We start from the raw sequence: 20,996 nt of genomic DNA on the forward strand, positions 1-20,996 counted from the left end.
GCTAAAATGACTGAGTTACTGTGTAGGAAGCAAATTTTGGTTTAATTCAATTGCTGTTTGTGTGCAACAGTAGGCTTGCGTCCTTGCACTGTCCCCTAGAGGGTGACACCTTCCCAGCCCAGCTGCCCTGGGTATGGTGTTGCCCTATACCTCCATGGGCTATGTCTCCCAACACTGCAGCTTTGTTCCCCCAGTCCCTTTTCCTGCCATGCGCCATGTGGGACCTGAGCTGCTAATGCCACCTGCTAGTAATTTGGTGGCTCCTCACTTTTTTTTCCTTTCCTAGGAGCAAACTCTTCATCCCTTCAGAACCACCTTTCTCCCTGAATGGTTTTCCCTCTCCCACAGCTTTGACGCTTGTGCTTGTCACATTCTACTTTTTACTCTTGTCCACGCTCCTTCTCCCCCATGCATAAGCCAGTCACCTCAGTACTCTCTGAAGTGGGCACCTTTTAACAGCAATGCCTCCATATACCTCAGATCCCTGCTTTCCTTCACGCTGTCCTTTCCTCCTGCTCATCCATTTAAAACAAACCTCTCAGCAGTCTTAAAATTTGGCAGAGAAAGGGGGGCCCCTTTCCAGTGGTACTTATGATGGCACCATGCATGGCCAGTGTCATGATCCCACCGTGCAAACCATGGCTGACTTGCTGCCATAGCTACATTCTAGGTTTTTTTTCCTTCAAGGGGTTCACTTGTGACCCTGCTGCAGCTTGAGGGGACAGGGAAGATGACTGCTTACTTGGCTTCTCCCGTTCACTTATGGTCATCTTTTTTTTCTCCTAATTTTTTGAGAAGGCTTCCCAGAGTGGTGAACTATCAGCCCAGCAAGTCAACATAGGATAGGTATCTTTGTGGACTTGCTTCCTAATTTCTTTTTGTTGTATAAAACGTAGTAATTCAGACACATAAGGCAGGACAAATTATAGAGAGATGGTCATTCCAGAGTTTCAGCTCCAATTCTGAATTATGCTGATTTTGTGTAGTTATACAACGTAAGGCAGTCCTTTAGTAGACAGACAGATTTCAGGAATACACTTTGTTTCCAGAATTTAACCCATGTCCCAATAACAATTAGTAGTGATTCTCAAGTTAGGGGGTCCACCAAATGGGGGTGAAAGTCAACAGAAATTCAATAGCAAAACAGGGATTTGCAAACAGGACTGGCTTTACAAGTCTGGATGTGAACCCAGAAAAACTGAAATCCCCAGCTAATAACTCTGAAATGCTAGAATACATCTCTAAGTATGTGCTCCTAGGCCCAACAACACTATTTTACTTGTAGGGCACTTCAGTTGCAGCAAGTAGTAAGGGAGTGTAGCTTGAACTAGAAAGAAAGAATCACCCATTACAGCATACCTAACGCATTTCTATTTACAAGAAACAAACACGCCTGTGCTCTGTTGTGCTGTTATTTGGTGCTTCCGTATCTTTATTATGAAAATAAAATACTAGAGGGTTCAATCTATTTTTACTTTCTGAGGTGGCTTGTAACAGTTGCACAGGTGGGTAAGTTGAACTGGTCTCCATATTCCAGGGTGTGAGTGATACTTCGGGGCACCTGCCATGAGGGTCACTAAGGGCACTCATCATGGCACATGATATGCTTTATGCCTTGGAGACTGGGGCCTTCCCTGCCTGTATTGCAATCACACTCACTTGGAAAAAAAAGCTGTTAATTTAAAGGACAGAGAGATTTGAGTTGGTCTATTTTCCCTTAAGAATAAATTGATAAAAATATTTCACCAGAGACACGTCAGTAAAATTTTGCATTTTTTTTGTATTTTCTGATATACCAACAATCATCTCACTCATGTAAAAGCCTGAATTCAGCACATACTTTAAAATATATGGCTAAATTTAACAACAGAGCAGTTTCACTGAAGTTAAGATGAAAACATTAAAGAACCTTGTTAATCTAGAGAAACTGTAAAATCTAGTATATAAACCCCACATTTTTAAAAAGGAAGTTAACAGCTTCAGGATTTCCAGATGTCTTCTAGGATTCTATAATTCAAAAATGCAACTGAGCAGCTTAATGGATAAGACAGTGTTTCCAGAGAAGATAAAGAAAACTAAACATTCACCACTGCATTCATTACTTTTTGCTTTGTTTCACTCATTAAACGAAAAAAAATTGTTGCTTTAACCTTTGACTAAATCCTAGCTGAATTTGTGTAAAATAAAATTAATTAAAGATAGCTGCAGGTAACCAATCCCTTTGACATGTTCCAGACAACTTTTTATTGTGTTTAAATATGAGCAAATTTTACTTATTGCAGAGTATCCTGCATAGTACAGGTGCTCTGCTACAAAATCTTTCCTCTCACTTATAATTCACTCATTCTAAATTTAAAATACCAGTATACAGTACTAAAACCTCCAATTGAAGTTTAATATAAAAATATCAGCACAAAACTCCTTTTTAAAGTCTGTTTATTGTGAGCATCCCAAATGCCTGTTTAATTGTTATTAATTGTAGTATATTAATAGACTTTGCACCCCTACAGTTGCTAATTCATACCATCTCTGGTATTTTGATAAGATAAGAAATACTAAGTAAGAAAACAGTAAGTATTCAAAGGGTTAATTTGCTTGGAATAATAATAATAAATTAGTTTTTTGCATCTTCTTCAGTTCAAAATCCAGCTTTGAGACTGAGGAAGGCTTCCAAATCGCATCAATTAAATAAGAGTGGTCCTTTTAACCAGTAGCAGTTTGATTGCCAATGACTCGAAGAATCTCTTTATGAATGCTTGGTTCCTGTGTATTTATACTTGTATCACCCACTTGACCATCTTCATAACTAAAAAGAAGTACAGAAAATAAAATCAAATTAGAGTTTGATTAATCTACCTAAAAACATCCAAAACTGTTTCATTCAATAACCAAGAGTGCTTATTCCATATGTTAACATGTTTCTATTAAAAGGCTCTTCTGCACTTCACCATTACACGCAGATCCTAAAATCTGTAGAAATGAAGGATGGTAAACTGCCATTGTCATTGAAACCCTGAGGCTGAATAAGCCACTAGGACCCAAAGGGGACAAGTCATAAGTGAGAGTGGAAATATTCATGTCATAGACAAGGAAGTCTTTAGTGAATTCCTCAGCTTTAGAACATACAGACAAATAGAAATTATATTCTATGATACATGGATAGACTTACTGTAATATAAGCTAATGCTGTACAGTGGGAAAAATCACTAACTCTTCATTCATTTGTTCTTTAACAAAACTGCAACTAAACCTTTGTCTCTAGCTTATGCATACATTTCCTAACAAAAGTAAGTACAGAGAAAGATAAAAAAAGAAGTGACACTGGAAAGAATTAGGAATAAACATCTTTTATCTACTTCAATTACAGCTATAGGGGGGAACAACGGAAAAATGTCTAGGATGAACAGAAGTTGAATGTTAAAAGTAGCTTTGTACTCACACAAAGAAAAATCTTGTACAGACGTGGTCCGTATTGGGAACTACCCATATCTCTCCATGTTTGTGCAGATCTGATGAGGTTATCACTATCAGGGAAAGAATATATTTCATAGGGATGAAAACATGCCTGGAAAATATTGCTTTAAACAATTAGCTTTTTAATACACTTTAAATAGCCTTCTTGGAATGTGTAGTTTTCCACTGCATGTCTGTGCTGTGGTGTACACTTTGAGTTGCTGCTAGTGCAAACAGGGAGATGAACAAGATGCTTGTTTCCAAAATATGTTATATTTTCCAGAAAACACAGATGACTGATGTATGGGAGTCAGTTGCTAATTGGAATGAAAAATAAAAAAGTATATTTATTAAAACCTGTTTTTAAATGGCCATAGGGCAGTTTAGGAGGATCTGAATTAACTAACTAGCCATTGGAAAAGAGGTATTTGTGACTGATGATGGCTGAGCCAAAAATGAGACATTAAAAATAAAGCCTGGAAATGAGATATGACAAATTTGGGATTTGCAATACTACTAAATATTTTTAAAAATTAAGCACAGCAATTATGACTTAAAGGGATCATGAAACTTGACAAAACTTGCTCAATGTTTAGAAAACAACAGTGTATTAGATGATAGGTTGTTTGTCACCAGACTGAGGACAAAAGAGGAAAGAAACCTTTTTATTGCCTGGTAGAAGCTATACTATCAATCTGTATTTTAAAAGATTTCTATAAATGTCTTTAAATAGCATCCCCCTGGACAAATTGTCCAGCTGTGGGATGAGCGGCTTCACAGTGTACTGGGTGAAGAGCTGGCTGAGGGGCAGAGCTCAAAGGTTTGCAGAGAATGGGGCTGCATCTGGCTGACGACCAGCCACCAGCGCTGTTCCTCGGGGCTCAATTCTAGGGCCAGCTCTGTTCAGTATCGTTATCCAAGACCTGGATGTGGGAGTTGAATGCAGCATTAGCAAGTTTGCGGATGATACCCAGCTGGGAGATGCTCTTGACTCGAGGGATGAGGGGCCTTACAGAGGGATCTAGACAGACTGGACTATTGGGACATGTGGGACAAAGTTTAACAAGTCTGTTGCAGATTATCTTAAAATTTTACTGAATCTTTCTATATTTTGTTTTTATGTAACAGCTAGTTATAAGAGCATTTTGACTTTAAGGAATTAACCCCCATGTTGGAATTACGTTTGCACTTATTAACCAATGACATATGAATCACTGTACTGCTCGTTATCTGAGACTGTTACTTGGAACTCCCTATGCTATAGAACATAATAGCCTTAGTCTTTACTCTCGAGACCATAACCAGAGCACCCAGGTTCTATTGTGTATAGGATGAGTTATTGGACAGCTTGGCAAGGCTGATATCCAGCCTTCCTACTTGGCAACAAAACTAATTTTTAAGGTGTCCTGAAGTGAACTATCTTTGTTATAATAATAAAAATAATGCCCACAGGTGAAGACGACCCTTGCCCAGGTGAAGACCCTTCCCCTGAGCAAGTGTAGTAACAGAAAAGGATGACACAGTAAATGTTATAATTATATGCAAATTACTAACTAATCATTTTAATTGGGCATGTACGACCTTGTAATTTTGTGTATAAATGTAACGGTAAAAACTACACTGGTGTGCTTGATCTGTGGAGATGCCACTGAGCACCCAGTGCTGCAATAAAGGAGTGCCTGCTTCTTAATACTGCATTGGTGTTAAGTTTGATTCCCGATTTCGATGATAAGTCCAAATGCTGGATTCTGTACGCAGGACAGAGTAATGCTGGGGACAAGATTAAACTGTAAGAGGAGTGGCTGGGCACCAGCCCCACAGAAAGGGATCTGGTGCATGAAGGCTCAACACGAGTCAGCGGTGCGCCCGGGCAGCCAGGAGGGCAAACCGCATCTGGGGGGGATTGAACACGGCATAGCCGGCCGGCCAAAGAGGTGATTATCCCACCGCATCCAGCGCCGGTGCGGCCTCACCCCGCGTGCTGTGCGCGGTGCTGGGCCCCGCCATTTCAGAAGGGTGTGAAGGTCCTCGAAGGCGCCCAGAGGAGGGCAACAGCGCTGGTGGGAGGGCGGGAAGGCATGGCCTGCGCGGGGCGGCTGAGGCTCTGGGCTCGTCTGGTTTGGAGCAAAGGGGGCTGAGGGGCGACCTCGCTGCTCTCTGCAGCTTCCTGGGGAGGGGGCGTGGGGAGGGAGGTGCTGATCCCTTCTGCCTGGGATCCGCTGACGGACACGCGGGAAGGGTTCAAAGCTGCGCCAGGGGAGGCTCAGACGGAACATTAAGAAGCATTTCTTTGCCAGGAGGGTGGTCAAACCCTGGAACAGGCTTCCTAGAGAGGTGGTCGATGCCCCAAACCTGTCAGTGTTAAGGAGTCGTTTGGACAATCCCCTTAGTAACATGCTTTAACTCTGAAGTGCCCTGAAGTGATGGGGCAGTTGGACTAGGTCCTTTCCATCTGAAATATACTATTTTATGCTATTCTAACACTACCATGAATAAATGCTTATTCAATTTTTATAGCATTTCTTCCAAGAATTGAAATATTAAACAGACATTTATCTATTGTAATTAATTTAATTGTAATTAATTAAAAATCTACATTAACAACCTCCCCTCACCTCACAGAAAAATGAAGTGAATAGTAATAATGTAAAATATATTTTTCCAAATATTTAAAATTCACCCTTAAAAAGGATGCTCCATAATAAGTGTGGGGAAAGAACAACATGGATGAAAAAGTCCTTGTGAAAAATGTGATTTCTATTTAGAAACATCAGGCACTAAAGGCCAAGTAAATTCTAGTCAACCCTAGATTCATTTCATATCTTTTTCTGAAAGATTTGGAATTAAATCTGTGGTTTTTTCTTCCAGATTTAATAGCATTTTCATGTTGACTGTCAAGTCCTTAATCATACTAAATATTTCACTCGAACATTCTCAAAAACACATATATTAAAAAGTAGCCCATATTGCTTAAAGATTCCATTTTGAAATAATGTATTTTCCACTGTCTGTCTTAATTTTTACTTTTAAAAATAAAAAAGTGCTCTAAATGAAAGGTAAACTGAGTTTAACATAATTTCTTTTTGTTTGGTCAATGAGACTAATTACCAATTACTAGTACAATTCTTATTCAAATTTCATAATTTTTTATTCTCAAAACCTGCTGAGGTTTCATTAGTTATTAAAACAACAGCCAAGACTTTCAAGAATGATTGTACTCTTATGCGCTGGATTTTAACTTCACAAAATTTCTGAAGCAATCAGAGAACAGACTGGTTCCCAGATGAACAGTGTATTTGCCTGAACAGTGAAAATTATTTGGAAATTCAATAGGAAAGTTGTTTTTTCTGACTTTTAGGTGTTTAATGCATTTATCAAGAGCTTGCAAGAAAATAAAGACCGTGACTTGGGTTATTTTGATGGCTTAGGAATATGATCACATTTGAAAGGCAGACAAGAGAACCAGTCACTATGTGCATATGATTATTTCATGAAAAATCAGCACGTGTTACAGATTTTTGTTCAAAGCGGGAAATGTTCTGAATGATGACAATGACAAGGAGGTGTTGCCCTCTATGTCAATGACCAGCTGGGGTTCATGAAGCTGAGCATGGGAATGGATAAGAACCTGACTGAGAGCTTATAGGTCAACATTAAAGGGAAGGCAGGGACAAGTGACATTGTAGTGGGGGTCTGCTACAGGCCACCTAACCAGGAAGACCAGGTGAAAGAAGCACTCTGTTGACAGACAGGAGCAGCTTTATGTTCACAAGCCCTGGTCCTCATGGAGGACTTCAGCCAGCCTGTTGTCTGTTGAAGAAACAAGACAACAGGGCATAAGCTATCCATAAAGTTCATGGAATGTGTTGATGATAACTTCTTTCTCCAAGTCACAGATGAGCCAATAAGGAGAGGTGCTACGCTGGGTCTTGCTCTCACCAGCAAGGAGGGGCTGGTGGGGAATGTGAAGCTCAAGGGCAGCCTTGGCTGCAGTGGCCTTGGCTGCAGTGACCATGAAATGGTGCAGTTCAAGATCCTTACGACAGCAAGGAGGGGACACAGCAAAGTTGCTACCTGGACTTCAGGAGAGCAGATTTCGGCCTCTTCAGGAATCTGCTTGGTAGAATACCATGGGATAAAGCTCTGGAGGGAAGAGGGACCCAAGAAAGGATAATACTCAAGGGTCACCTCCTCCAAACTCAGAAGCAATGCATCTCAACAAAGAGGAAGTCAAGCAGAAACACCAGACAGTGTGCATGAATGAACAAGAAGCTCCTGGACAAGTTTAACACAAAAAGGAAGCCTACAGAGGATGGAAGAAAGGACAGGTAACCTGTGAAGAATACAGAGAAATTGTCCAAGCAGTCAGGGATCAGGTTAGGAGAGCTAAAGCCCTGACAGAATTAAATCTGGCCAGGGATGTCAAGGGCAACAAGAAGAGCCTCTCTAGGTACACTGATGATACAAGGAAGACTAGTGAAAACATGGACCCTCTTCAGAAGGAAACAGGAGACCTGGTTACCTGGTACCTGGAGAAGGATGAGGTACTTAACAACATTTTAGCCTCAGTCTTCACCGTCAAGTGGTCCAGCCACACCACCCAAGTCACACAATACAAAGGCAGGGACCGGGAGAATGAAGAATTGCTTGCTTGTAGGAGAAGATCAGGTATAAGATCATCTAAGGGACCTGAGTACACAAGTCCATGGGACCTGATGAGATGCATCCAAGGGTCCTGAGGGAACTGGTGGATGAAGTGGCTGAGCCAGGATCTATCATATTTGAGAAGTTGTGGAAGTCCAGTGAAGTTCCCACTGACTGGAAAAGGGGAAATGTAACACCCATTTTAAAAAGGGAAACAAGGAAGGCTCAGGGAACTACAGGCCTATCACTCTCACCCCTTTGCCCAGCAAGATCATGGAGCAGATCCTCTGGGAAACTACGCTAAGGCACATGGAAAATAATGAGGTGACTAGTGACAGCCAACATGGCTTCACCAAGGGTAAACAGTGCCTGAGAAACTTGGTGGCCTTCCATGATGGGGTTACAACATTGGTGGATGAGGGAAGAGCAACCAACTGATGTCATTTGCCTGGACTTGTACAAAGCATTTGACACTGCCCTGCATGACATCCTTGTTTCTAAACTAGACATGGATTTGATGGATGGACCACTTGGTTGATAAGGAATTCACTGGATGGTTGCATTCAAAGAGTTGCAGTCAATGGTTCAATGTCCAAGTGGAGACCAGTGACAAGTGGCGTCCCTCAGGGGTCGGTATGAGGACTGGCACTGTTTAACATCTTTGCTGGCAACATGGACCCTGGGATTGAGTGCACCCTCAGCAAGTTTGCTGATGACACCAAGCTATGTGGTGCAGTCAATACGCTGGAGGGAAGGGATGCCACCCAGAGGGACTTGACAGGCTTGAGATGTGGGCCCATGCAGACCTCATGAACTTGAACAAGGCCAAGTGCAAGGTCCTGCACCACTGTGGTAATCCCAACCACAAATACAGGCTGGGCAGAGATTGATTGACCGAAGCCCTGAGGAGGACTTGGGGGTGCTGGTGGACAAGAAGCTCAACATGACCTGGCAATGTGTGCTTGCAGCCCAGAAAGCCAACTGTATGCTGGGCTGCATCAAAAGAAGTGTTACTGGAAGGCTGAGGGAGGTGATTCTCCCCCTCTACTCTACTCCTGTGACCCCACTTGGAGTACTGCATCTAGCTCTGGGGCCTCCAACATATGAAGGACATGAACCTGTTGAAGCAAGTCCAGAGGAGGGCCACAAAGATGATCAGAGGCCTGGAATGCCTCTCCTATGAACACAGGTTGAGAGAGTTGGGGTTGATCAGCCTGAAGAAGAGAAGGCTCCAGGGAGACCTCATTGCAGCCTTCCACTACCTAAAGGGGGCTTATAAGCAAGACAGGGACAGACCTTTCAGTAGAGCCTGTACCAATAGGTCAAAAGCTAATAGCTTCAAACTAAAGGAGGGTAGATTCAGACTAGATATACGGAAGAAGTTTTTTACGATGTGAGTGGTGAAACACTAGAACAGGTTGCCCAGAGAGGCAGATGCCCCATCCCTGGAACTGTTCAAGGCCAGGCTGGATGAGCCTTTGAGCAACCTCATCTAGTGGAAGGTGTCCCTGGCATCCCATGGCAGGAGGTTGGAACAAGATGATATTTAAGGTTGGTTCCAACCCAACCCACTCTGAAATACACAGGTCAGCTATTAAAAGCAAGTAGTTGTACCCCTACCAGTAGTCTCTTACCTAAAAACAACCAATACTGGACCTAAAGGTCTCACTGGCTTGCATCCAGTAACACTGTGTCCATGACTAAAACAGTTTTTCAAGGGCTTTCAGCTTACCTTCACATAAGGCTATACATTTTAAGTTACGGCTTTGCAAAAATTGTGACTGTTGTCCTTTCTTCTGTGACTGAGATGTAAAAACATAAGAAAAATTAATTAGTGCAGTAAGACAAGCTGAGTAAAAAAGTAACAAAGGAGAGGGCTGTTATTTTCAGTGGTTTATTAAGGAACAATGATAGAGGCAGTCTTTCTAAAACATTTCTATATGTTACAGAATTTCTAAAACCACATATTATTTGTTGGGATTACTGTAGGAGGGATTTCAACTCCTTTACCCAGAAAGACAAGTTCCTAATTATTACAGAATGAATAATATTGTTAGAAATACCAGACTGTTACTGAAAACCAAATTGATAGCAGAAAAAAAAAAGGTGAATTTGTCCACCAGTTCTTTGACCACTACCATGATATTTTACTGGCCTTCCCTTTTCTTAGGGCTTCTGCTGTTACGTACCGATTCCTCTCCAAAGCCAGATTATTCTGTAGTTTCTGCATGCCAACTATAGACACAGATCTAAGATCTCCTTCTCAAAATTCAGTCCTACACATATATGCTATGAGTTTGCTTCAGATAAAGCAAAAGTTTAATAGGTAAAAACCATGAAAAACTGACTTGCTATAAATGAAATGCTAATTGTTTTCCAGCAATAATCACTCTCAATTCCTTTTGCATCATTCTTCTGCAAGTCTAGAACCGAGAAAGCAATGGATGGCTAAGTGGTCATAATGCAATCTGTATTTAATTTTCATTCTTTTCCTAAATGCTGCTGCTTGGAAAAGAAGGGCACAAGACCTCCAGTACACTCTGTAAATTGTTACTAAAAGGAGTTGGGCTGCATTTGATGTTTGCAATCCCTGAAGTTGTTGATTTCTGTCAATAAAATAAAACTGTTAGCTTTCACAAAGGCAGTATTACCTCCTTTTCAGCTATCAAGTTCCCAAGCATAAAGCCATAAATCTTCCAGAGATGGCTGATGTACTGTACCTGTGATGTATTACTGCCCTTACTGCCTGAAGCTGGTTCATCTTTAGCTGACACCTTCTGCTGCTTCTTGTTCATCCCTAGGAATATTAAGATTAAATAAGACACTCTGGCATATAAATACCATAATAAGCGAAGTTAAGTATGGAGAATGAAACAGGTAGCACAGTGGGTATCTCAGCTAGTTAACTTTGTCATAGAGTATTTCAGTTTCATCCTAACTACCAGTACAACTACATTGTATTGCAAAGACTTTAGGAAAGCCAAGTTAGCATTAAGTAGGTGCAAAAGCAGGTAAACTTGACCTTAAACGTCACCTAACTGAGCTGAAGAATGCCCTTAGGTGGCTGCTTAACAGAGCTGCATGCCAGCATGTCTGGAGTGTAACTGACCCTATTCAGGCTGAATTAACACAGATTGATTAACTGTCTGTGGGACAGCGAAATCATGAGAGAAAGAACTTCAGATATTAACCTTTAACACTTCATTGAGACTTTCTAAAAGTCTAATTAATTTTTAGGAGTTGTTAATTTATTTTAAGATTTGAAGTCTACCTTGGTTTAATTAATTTATCTACACGTAAAAGAATTAAATTAGTTGTCAGCCACACTGGATCCAACTTCCACCTAGGAAATCTAAACACCTACATTTGTGCCTTAGATTTCTTTTATATTCATCATGTTGATTTTATTAAAATTCCTGTATTGTATGCTACTACAGTCTTCCTTGCCTTTCCAGTATCACATATTTCTTGGCAATTTGCAAATACAGACTGTATTATGGGGAAGTTTAACTCTCTGAAGAAACAGGGAGTGTAAGACTCCTCCACGGTTGTTATCGGCATCAATTATTACATACTTCTAGGAACACAGGCCTCCTTTCTGGAGGAGACTGGATGGAAGGGACCAAGAAACTTAGAGAGATAAGAAAAAAACACAATGAAGCTGACAAAGCAGCGTTGTCCAAAAAGAAGGGAATTTTCTTAGATAATGATAGTTCAACCTGCACTTCCAGTGAGTCCTAAAAAGCTTCCATACATACATGATCTTTGAAAAGCTAAAAGTGCATTTAGAGATTATTGATACTGAAATTCAACAAATAGTAGTAAAAAATGCTAAGCTCTTAAAATGAACTGTGACATCACCTAAAAATACTGAAAATCAGAAAGCACAACTAAAACTCTCAGAATTATCTACATGCACAAAACCACACATTCAACTGTACCAGCATGTTCCTATGTGAGGAAATGGTAAATAAAACATACTGAAAGGAAAAAGTCACTATATTTAAAAATTTCTTACATTTCTTACTATACACATTGGTGTATCTTCTTTCTATTATGCCTCTATGTATGATTTAATTTTTATATGGAAAACTCTGCTTTTGGATTTACTAGAGGGACAGATTATGTTCCTTCCCCTTCTCATGCTAAAATAAACACATTGTCCTTTACTTTCTATGTAATCCCGACCTGGCAATACCTGGGAATACTCTTAAATACACAGCTGAATGTGTCTATAGATCAGGTCATAAAAGCCCATGAATCCAGATAGTCAGTCCATCCTTAGGTGGACTTAGGCAGATACTGACAAAAAATCACAATCACAAAGCTGGATTTTCACTGCATAATCAAGACCTGCCCCATTACACACAGCATCTAGTATTAGCTTATTATCAACTATTCACGTCAATCAGTTTCAAGATACTAATCACCCAGGTATTTAATAAGGGAATTCAGATTTTCTCTCCTTTGGATGAATGAAATCTTGGTCAACAAAGCTAAATTTTAATACAGTAAATAATAAAGTAAAATTCTAAACAGTGAAGCTAGTAAGACAAGCAGTAAACTAAGATACCCCCTACATTTCTCCAACTTTAGAGTGATTTATAAATATCACCTGAGTAACCAAATGATATGCTTGACAATGGACTAAGGTAGATTCCACTTCCAAACATCGCACCATGGAGCTGAAAAAAAGCAGAGTATTGTTAAGCATTAGTTTGGTTATCTGGACAAAACAAAAACAACAGGAGCAGGCTGTAATGCAAATAAGCATCTGCCCCACTGCACTAATTTATTACCTGGTAATAAATGGTGTTCAAAGAAGCCTTTAAAATAATCATATTGTGCAAATACAACTAAAATACTGTATATTCTGGAAACCATGTTCAAAACCCTAAACATATTTTAACATCGTATTTATAAATAAAATTGCACTTTCTGTTTTTAAAACTGTTTTTAATGGTTGGACTTGATGATATCAAAGGTCTTTTCCGACCTAATTGATTCTGTGATTCTAAATCTAACATTAACATGGAGGATGCCTATAGACAGTGCTTCTGCACATGGCCAAAACCACCTCAGCCTTAACAAGGCTGAGCAAGCTCAGCATGTGTCTCACATCAAAACTTTGTCAGAAAGCACAGCCTAAGCCAGCCTCTGTGAATCAACACAGCAACAGCTGCTTTTGTTTTCTTTAATGTAAGAAATAAAGAGATGGTGATGACACTGGTCATATGCTATAGAAAAATTTAGTCACTGGAGGAATGGGTTCAATCAAGCTTTCGCCTAAGCGAATTCAGACATGCAAATCCCATGACTGCAGGACTGTGCTTTAGCCACAAAGCTGTCTGAAAAGAACAGAGGAAAGGAAAGACTCTTCTTCACCAGCATCACTGTTCCATGTCATGAAGCTTGGGCTATGCAACAAAAATGAGTGCTTTTTATTAGCCCTGCACTCATTTTCTTGTCTGGAAAGGGTGAAGTGTGGGTTTCACTTCTCCACCAGGGACTGACTGCTTTATGTGGAAAAGCCTTTAAAGAAAAAAACCACACCAAGTACTTGTTGGAACACAAATAAGAACCTAGAGCATCTCCTATGTAGGTAGATGTTATGACCACTGGGCTTCACAGTCATGCTTGCCTTTCTTTCTTTCCTTTGACCCAATGGTATTTACATTGTCTCTGTGATGTGCCAGAGCTCTCACAGGAAAATGCAAACATGCTTTCACTCCTTCAGATCCTACAAGGTTGTATAGGATCCTTGGTGAGTAGATAAGTTTTCCTGACTGGTTGGTACTGGGGTAAATAGCATGAATTTGGATCAGGATATGCCTTAGGTGTGTGAGAGATCTAAAAATGATGACTTGTATAAAATTGGGCTTTACTGTTTCCTCCTATTCCCAGTATCTCAACTTTCAACAAAATAATAAGCATAAACAAAGGGGTTTACTTTGGTGATTTTTGGTGTGTAAATCCTGCCTTCCTCCAAGTATCTCCCAAATATACTAATAAAAATACTCAAACAATTAAGAGGAACAGCAGAGATTCCCATTTGCTTTTTTTCAGTGTCTACTACACCCCAATCCTTAACATGCTGGGATCCTCTTCCAAGGTATCATGGACATAGGTCTGGGGAAGGGCTGTGAAAACCGTGGTGCCAAAATACTCTGAAGTTACAGCTCCTCAACCCCTCTGGCACTGCCTACTTTGCTCTGCAATAGTGGTGTCCTGATGATTCAGTCTGAGAAAATAAAGTTTGCAATAGCTCTCTCCTTGCCAGTACACTCACATTTCCATTCCCAAAGAAACTAGAGAAGAGATGCTGTAAACCCAGTTCCTGTAAATCTAGCATATTCTTGGATCCTATTACATGGAGATAGTTTATGTATCTCTAAATTTTAATCCCCAAACTGCTTTTACACAGTACTGAGCTAAGCCTCCTGGAGGTGCTGCTCTTCAGTGTAAAACTGAAACACTGATCCCAGCAATAGGATTTTCTAGCCATTTTAGCAGACACATTATTTTATTTTAATTGCATCAGAAAAGTAACTTTTCCAAGGAACAAGAGGGTATTTGAAATCAACCCTTTTTTCCACCTATATGACAACCAGACCCACACCCCCTGAAAACCTGCCTAAGTTAATATGTAATCAAGCATGCACAGGTTAGCTAAAGTCTATTTAGTCTACTATTTACCTGCAGCCTCGTATTGGAAGCAACAACTAAGCCGTTCCTCAGGATGGAATGCCAATTTTCAATGTGTGAACCACTGAAGATAGGAAAAAGAAAAGCCATAGTGTAAAATGCAAAATGAGCAATCCTTTCAAACAGTAAATTCAAAACTGTAAACCTCAAGTGGCAAAAACAAAAAAATAGTAAGGCATTTTGATAACCTTTGATTAATATGAATATATGAACTTACTGAAATGCAAAGGTACTTCCGTAGAGATTTTTAGCAGCTCGGAAATTGGATTCTTTGGCTGGTGGACTGCTGAGAAGTAGGAACTGGTGGGGAGTGTGCATAAACTTGAGTTGCTGTAAAATGTAACAGTACACAAGTGAAAAGAAGGAGATTAACAAGAGCATTGTATTTCCATAATGGCAGTTAAGATGCCCTGCTGTTTTGCTCAATACATGACTGCACCTAAATACCTACATGAACTAAGTTGAAATTGGTCTCATTACCATGGGTTTTACTTGAATCAATTAGTAAAAATATCTTTCACTTTATGAAACATATGGAAGTTTCTGAAACAGATTTCAGTCTAATATGAACCATTGCATCATGGTATTGTGATCAGAGCTGGCTTTGAATAAAAGCTCAGATTTGAAAGGTTGCAGATTACTATGCCCTTAACCATACAATCAGAGGCACACATACTCAGAAATGAACCTCAGTGCCATCCCTCTAAAATTCAAGAGCTACACTCTTTTTAAGGTGTACTTATAAGTGAATCTTCTCATACACTGTGTTTGGGTGCACTGCTTTCTGAACCATTCTGTATCTAGTATTCTACATGGTAACAAAACAAATAGTGAAGTTATACTCAACTTCAGATGACTACAAGGTAGACACTTGTATTTGAACTACTCGCTTCAAATACCTTTTTATGACCATTATTTCTTCGATCTATTTTACATATTCACAACATGATTCTATGAGTCATGACCTGAAACCGCCTACTTCTCTCCACTGCTTATTAGTGGAGTCCACACGATTAGTCTGAATGGAGACATCTACGTTTGGCTAGGACACTCCCACCTAAAATGCTAATACAAGCCATGAAAAATGACAAAATAAGAAAGAACCTGCAGACACTTACCCTATTCACCGGTAGCTTCACAATATGCGATCTATTACTGGAAATAACCCTAAAATAAGAAACAGTTAGATGTAGTAGACATGGTAACCAAACAGAACTTTTCTTCTTAAAAATGTGTTATGAATGGCCACCACAAAGCACCCAGCTGCAGGCCTTTAAACCTACTGAACGGAAGCAGACTAAACCTTAACTAGAAAATGAGATCAGAGGCTGTACAAGTAAGCTGGAATCTTTCCAGTGTTTTCAGAGGGCCCAAAAGAGGTTCAGAAACAGTCCAGAAACATCTGCAGTTGCAAATATTAACTGTGAGGCTAATTCTTAGGGTGAGCTTACATCAAATTATTCTGGTGAAGTAATTACTCACTAAACTTGGTATTTTATTAATTATCATCTCATGTGAGTCAATTTTATACCATTGTAGAAGAGGATGTGCAAGTGGGTCTTGTTTATCCATCTGCTTCTTTATTTCCAAGTAAGGTGCCTAGAAAAGAATAATTAAGGGTTTTATTTCTGAATTGTAAGGTTAAATTTTGTATGTTACATTGCCCACATTTTCATCTATTAAAACAAATACATGGGACTCATTATTAGGCGTAAATCACAGTTTTACTGACATTTAGTGTTGTACAGTTATAAATGTGTTTTGACAAGAATTAATATAGCAATTATTTTTCCCGGAGTAAAATAATAACCATATAATTAGCATCAAAATGACTACATTACAGCAAACATTGGTGATCTCAGGGAGAACAGCAGAAGATACCTATTTACGTTCAGCTCTTGAATTAAGCAGTTGGACTGGAACTTCACAAAATTAAGTCAAAATACCAGAAGATAATCCCCTCTATTCTTCTTAACTGTTTCATGGTATAAAATGGTAAAGTAAAATCCTGTATCAGTTTATAACACCTTTGAAAACCTTTCTTGATTTCAATCACAGTGTAAAGCATCCCTTTAAAACTCTTCAGTCCAAGAATTATATTAGCATTAAAAAAAAAAAGTAAAATGGTGGTTATTTTTCTTTTAAAAAGATGTATTATGTAACAGAAATACATGATTTTTTTAATGTTTACAAGATCTTACATTTAATAACAAATACGTGAATTTTAATTTTCCATTTACTTTACTCCTCTCTATACATTTGCCATTCCAGAACACCGAAGTACCTTACAAATACATATAAAGTAAGATTTATAAATTGCTGTGAGGTTACATAGCAGTTGGAAAAGCAAGGTACATGGAAGAGATTTCAATAATCAGTTATAATTAGCTAGGCTGTTTGGGAAAGGAGGTGTAACAATAAACCTAAGTATGGCTATCAGATTCTGTCCCACTGTGTACATTGAGAAATGATGTGGTAGTAATCCCAAGAGACCCAGCCTTCCAAGTTCCCAACCATACTTAGCTGGTCAAGTGTTTTGCTATAATAGAAATAAAACTATAATTCAGAACACTGTCACTAAATCAATTTCTTTTGCTTTGGAAATAGAAGACCCAGGTTGGCTTTGATATTTCCAGAAATGCAGCAGTTGGTGATTATCTCATTCCAATGTCCCATTCTGCTGTTATTATCTCTTATTTAAACTTCAAAAGATCCGAGTTCTACTTCATCACTTTTATTTGACTGCCATTACGGATACTCTAGGTTTGTTATTTTTAACACATATTTTAATATCATCACAGCGCTATAGGAAAGAGGTCATACTATTGACTTCCCCACCCATCACAGGCAAGCAACACAATCATCTTCATAGTTCTAGAAATAGCAATTAAGTTAGATAAAGATTTTTAAACTCACCTGTGTCATCTCTCTAATAGAAGTGATACTGTCCAATGCTTTCATGACTCGGTCATAATTTTTCTTCTGATGTGGCATAAAATAAGCAAATAAGTCAAAAGAATATTAGTCTTTGGCTCTACAAAAAACTGAATCCCTTCAGTGTGTATAAAACCAAAGCAAGGACAAACGTTCAGCAAACCAATCCTTTCAAATATTCCTAACCAACAAACTCCTTTCAGCTTACACAGATCTCTCATTCATAGTCCAGGAAAATTCCCTGAAAAAATATTATCACAATGGTTTTTATTTGAATTTCACTGGAATCTCCAACACACTCAAAAAACCAGCTTACTTTTTAAAAAAATATTTGTAAGTAAACACATGTTCTGACAGTTATTTGGACAGCATGCTACTAAGTTAAATAATGCAGTGACCAAATAGATTTTTAAATAAAATGCTAAATAAACAGATGTGCTAACTTTGCTAACAGCTCTACAGAACATCAGAGGTCCTTCAGCTGTCCCTCTGCCTCAGCCTGATCCTTGCCTACCTTCTGCTTGGGAACCGCTAGCAGATGGCTCCACTTTTTCTGAGTAGATGAGCTTAACAGACCATGCTTCAGCAGCTCCACATGTCATGTCACCTTCAGAAGCTTTACTGTTCCCCATCTTTGGGTCTTGCCAACTTCTGCCCATGGGCTTTCACCTTGCCCATGCTGGGAAGAATCTGGGAGGAGGTGACGTGGGCCCTGCCATCCTAGTAGCTCTCTCCATTCCTCTTCTAGTGTGACCCTCTTTCATATTCCCTCATCTGCCTCAAACTCCCACCTTGCTCAGCCACTGGACTAGGCATCTCCTCATCAGCCCCCTTCCAAGCAACTCCAGGCAAGTCTTTCTTCCCACATGCTACAGAACATACTCGCCCCTTCCTAAAGAAGAACCACTGTGAACTGGCCTTTGCTCAGACAGAGGGAAATGCATCCCAATGCAGGACATCCAAAGTTCTCACTTATGTCCTTGGGGATGGTTCAAGTGAGATGTTCATGGCTTCTTGAGGGCTTCCCTGAGAGTCAGTATTTGCAGCCTGAGGAGCAAGTAGTGCAAACACAATTCTTTACTTCAAAATTGATGCTTGCACAAAACTTGACTATTATGTCAACATTTGATGAAATTAAGGACATACTTGCTTGCAAAAGAGAAAATGAGAAGACAGCAATGACCACTTTAAGAATAAAAAGATGGACTGAACATGCCCTGCTTTATATGGTCCACACCTCCCAAAGGACATCTTTCTCTTTGTGTCCAACGTGTACACTGAGGCAAAGACACTAAGAATATAACATTCTGCATCTAGAATTTGTACCCTAAAAGAATTTCTTGGCTTCAACATAACTTCGAATGCAACTTACACTTTATACTCAAATACCTTCTCAGACAATTTTAAGAGCTACAGAAGTTACATTCTGGAGCTGTATTGCTTATAGTAAAGGAGACTCCTTAAGAAGAAGGCTTTGGTTTGAAATCTCATGCATGACTAAAACCAAGCTATGACATAAAGAAAGGAAACTACTTACCCTGGGGTTAAAGGCCAGCATCTGAGGATCATTAGGATCAACAACAGAAGGATATGGCTCAAAAATGACAACCTTCCTAGGTGACTCCAGTGCAGACCGACACATGGATACTAAGAGATCAACCACCTAGGGAGAAAGAAAAGTATTTATTCAATATACATACTTTCATATTATATCTTCCAGTCTGCTTTTTTTACACATTACAGTAATACCATATTTCATTGTTACCTATATTACCCAAACTGTGTATACACAGGACATAGTTTAGGACTGGAATTTTTCCATTGACCTCAACAAGCTTCACATGCAGCACTGGTACATTATTCCAGGTGCATAAGTAGGACCAGATACTGGTCCTAGATGTATTATGTCAAATGCATTGCTTGCAATCCTGCTTTCTCTTGTGCACATGTGCTAATTCGTGGATTAAATTAATTCTCTAGGGAAATGAAGATGTGCTGGATCTGTGTATCTCTGTACAGTAGATGCCAGTGAAAAGTGTTGCTCAAGAACGCGGAAGGATTTGTGAAATCTGTACCAGTGCCTGCTGTTCTCCCAAAGACTGCAATCATAGAAACACCTGTAAACATTACTTCTGCTAAAGCCAGAACAGTGCAGTGATACAACAGTCATTTACATGGCTCACACTGGGAGATGCTCTTCTATCCTATTGCACAAAATGACAACATGGCTTTGAATATCTATGATTTCCAAGATATCATCATAAGATCATGCATGTAATGTGTACACAGGCATGTATTCACATGTGTGCATACAGGCACATATACAATTCAGCAACAGATTTCTGTATTTTTCTTTCAAAATTCATAATTCAGAGGTTAAAAATAGAATACAGCAATCACAAACCAGAGAGAATGCAGCTTTCTGGCACCTGTGAAACTTAAACCCAGCTCATAATGAAATCCAAAGTTGCTACCTAAAATTGTTCCTGCCAGTTAGCTCATTTCCCCATTTTTTCTGTGCCTTCTGAAAACATTCCTGTGTCAAAATAGACTTTTCTATGAAAGAAAGGAAAAGCTGAGATGTTGTAGTTAGTAGGCATCCCTGGTTCCTCACACAACTACACATGGATCAGACCCCATCTCACAGCTCAAGCTGTTCTGGAAGTTTTTATATATCTGCCATTGTATCTGATCATTTGAAGGAAAAAAAAAAATTGATAGTCCTCTAAAGAAGCAGAATGAAAATAAGAACCATGATGAAGGGGGAAAGGAGCTGTGCTGCGGTGATTCATACTGTTACCACTCCCCTCCCCTGTTCCTTTAACATGAATGGGACAATTTCCTCTATCATTTTAAAAATACCCTGTTAGCTCCAGTTACCAAATATCTCACATATATTGAAAAGTAAAGTTATTTAAATAATGATCCCTTCCTCCACGGTGCTCTGATTACTTCCCAGTTTATAATACCCTTAAGTGTGATAAATGTTTCAAAATAGGGCATCTACATTAGCATTTGGAAAGGAGACCAGGAGTCCGCATCCACAGCCAGGTCAGGCAACAGGCCTGCAACTGCATAAATGTATGGCCATGAAATTGAGCCTGAGTTCATACACTCTGCTGCTCAGAAGTGCTTTTTAGCTTCCAGTCACAAACATTGTTAGGGAAGAATTCTTTGAGTCTCAAATCTATTAATACAGTGACTCAAAGTTGTCTTGCTTTACAATTTGCAGGACTGGACTTCATCTTAAAATTCTTAAG

At 39.4% G+C, this 20,996-nt stretch overlaps 1 protein-coding gene across 2 annotated transcripts in view; it reads right to left on the reverse strand.

Annotated features, from left to right (window-relative positions):
• Positions 1-1,761: 1,761 nt before the first annotated feature.
• PARP8 (poly(ADP-ribose) polymerase family member 8) overlaps positions 1,762-20,996 on the reverse strand; it is a 120,731-nt gene continuing 101,496 nt past the window's right edge. For both annotated transcript variants that reach the window (XM_055791153.1, XM_005241958.4), the window contains 11 exons: positions 19,274-19,399; positions 17,719-17,784; positions 16,334-16,401; positions 15,921-15,969; positions 15,020-15,132; positions 14,794-14,866; positions 12,713-12,782; positions 10,818-10,894; positions 9,830-9,899; positions 3,440-3,524; positions 1,762-2,806 (listed from right to left, as the gene is read on the reverse strand). In XM_055791153.1, the coding sequence (XP_055647128.1) occupies positions 2,704-2,806; positions 3,440-3,524; positions 9,830-9,899; positions 10,818-10,894; positions 12,713-12,782; positions 14,794-14,866; positions 15,020-15,132; positions 15,921-15,969; positions 16,334-16,401; positions 17,719-17,784; positions 19,274-19,399 (900 nt within the window). In that variant the 3' untranslated portion in view covers positions 1,762-2,703. The remainder of the gene's footprint in view (positions 2,807-3,439; positions 3,525-9,829; positions 9,900-10,817; positions 10,895-12,712; positions 12,783-14,793; positions 14,867-15,019; positions 15,133-15,920; positions 15,970-16,333; positions 16,402-17,718; positions 17,785-19,273; positions 19,400-20,996) is intronic.

The sequence above is a fragment of the Falco peregrinus genome, chromosome Z, assembly GCF_023634155.1.
Source record: "Falco peregrinus isolate bFalPer1 chromosome Z, bFalPer1.pri, whole genome shotgun sequence".
NCBI lineage: Eukaryota > Metazoa > Chordata > Aves > Falconiformes > Falconidae > Falco > Falco peregrinus.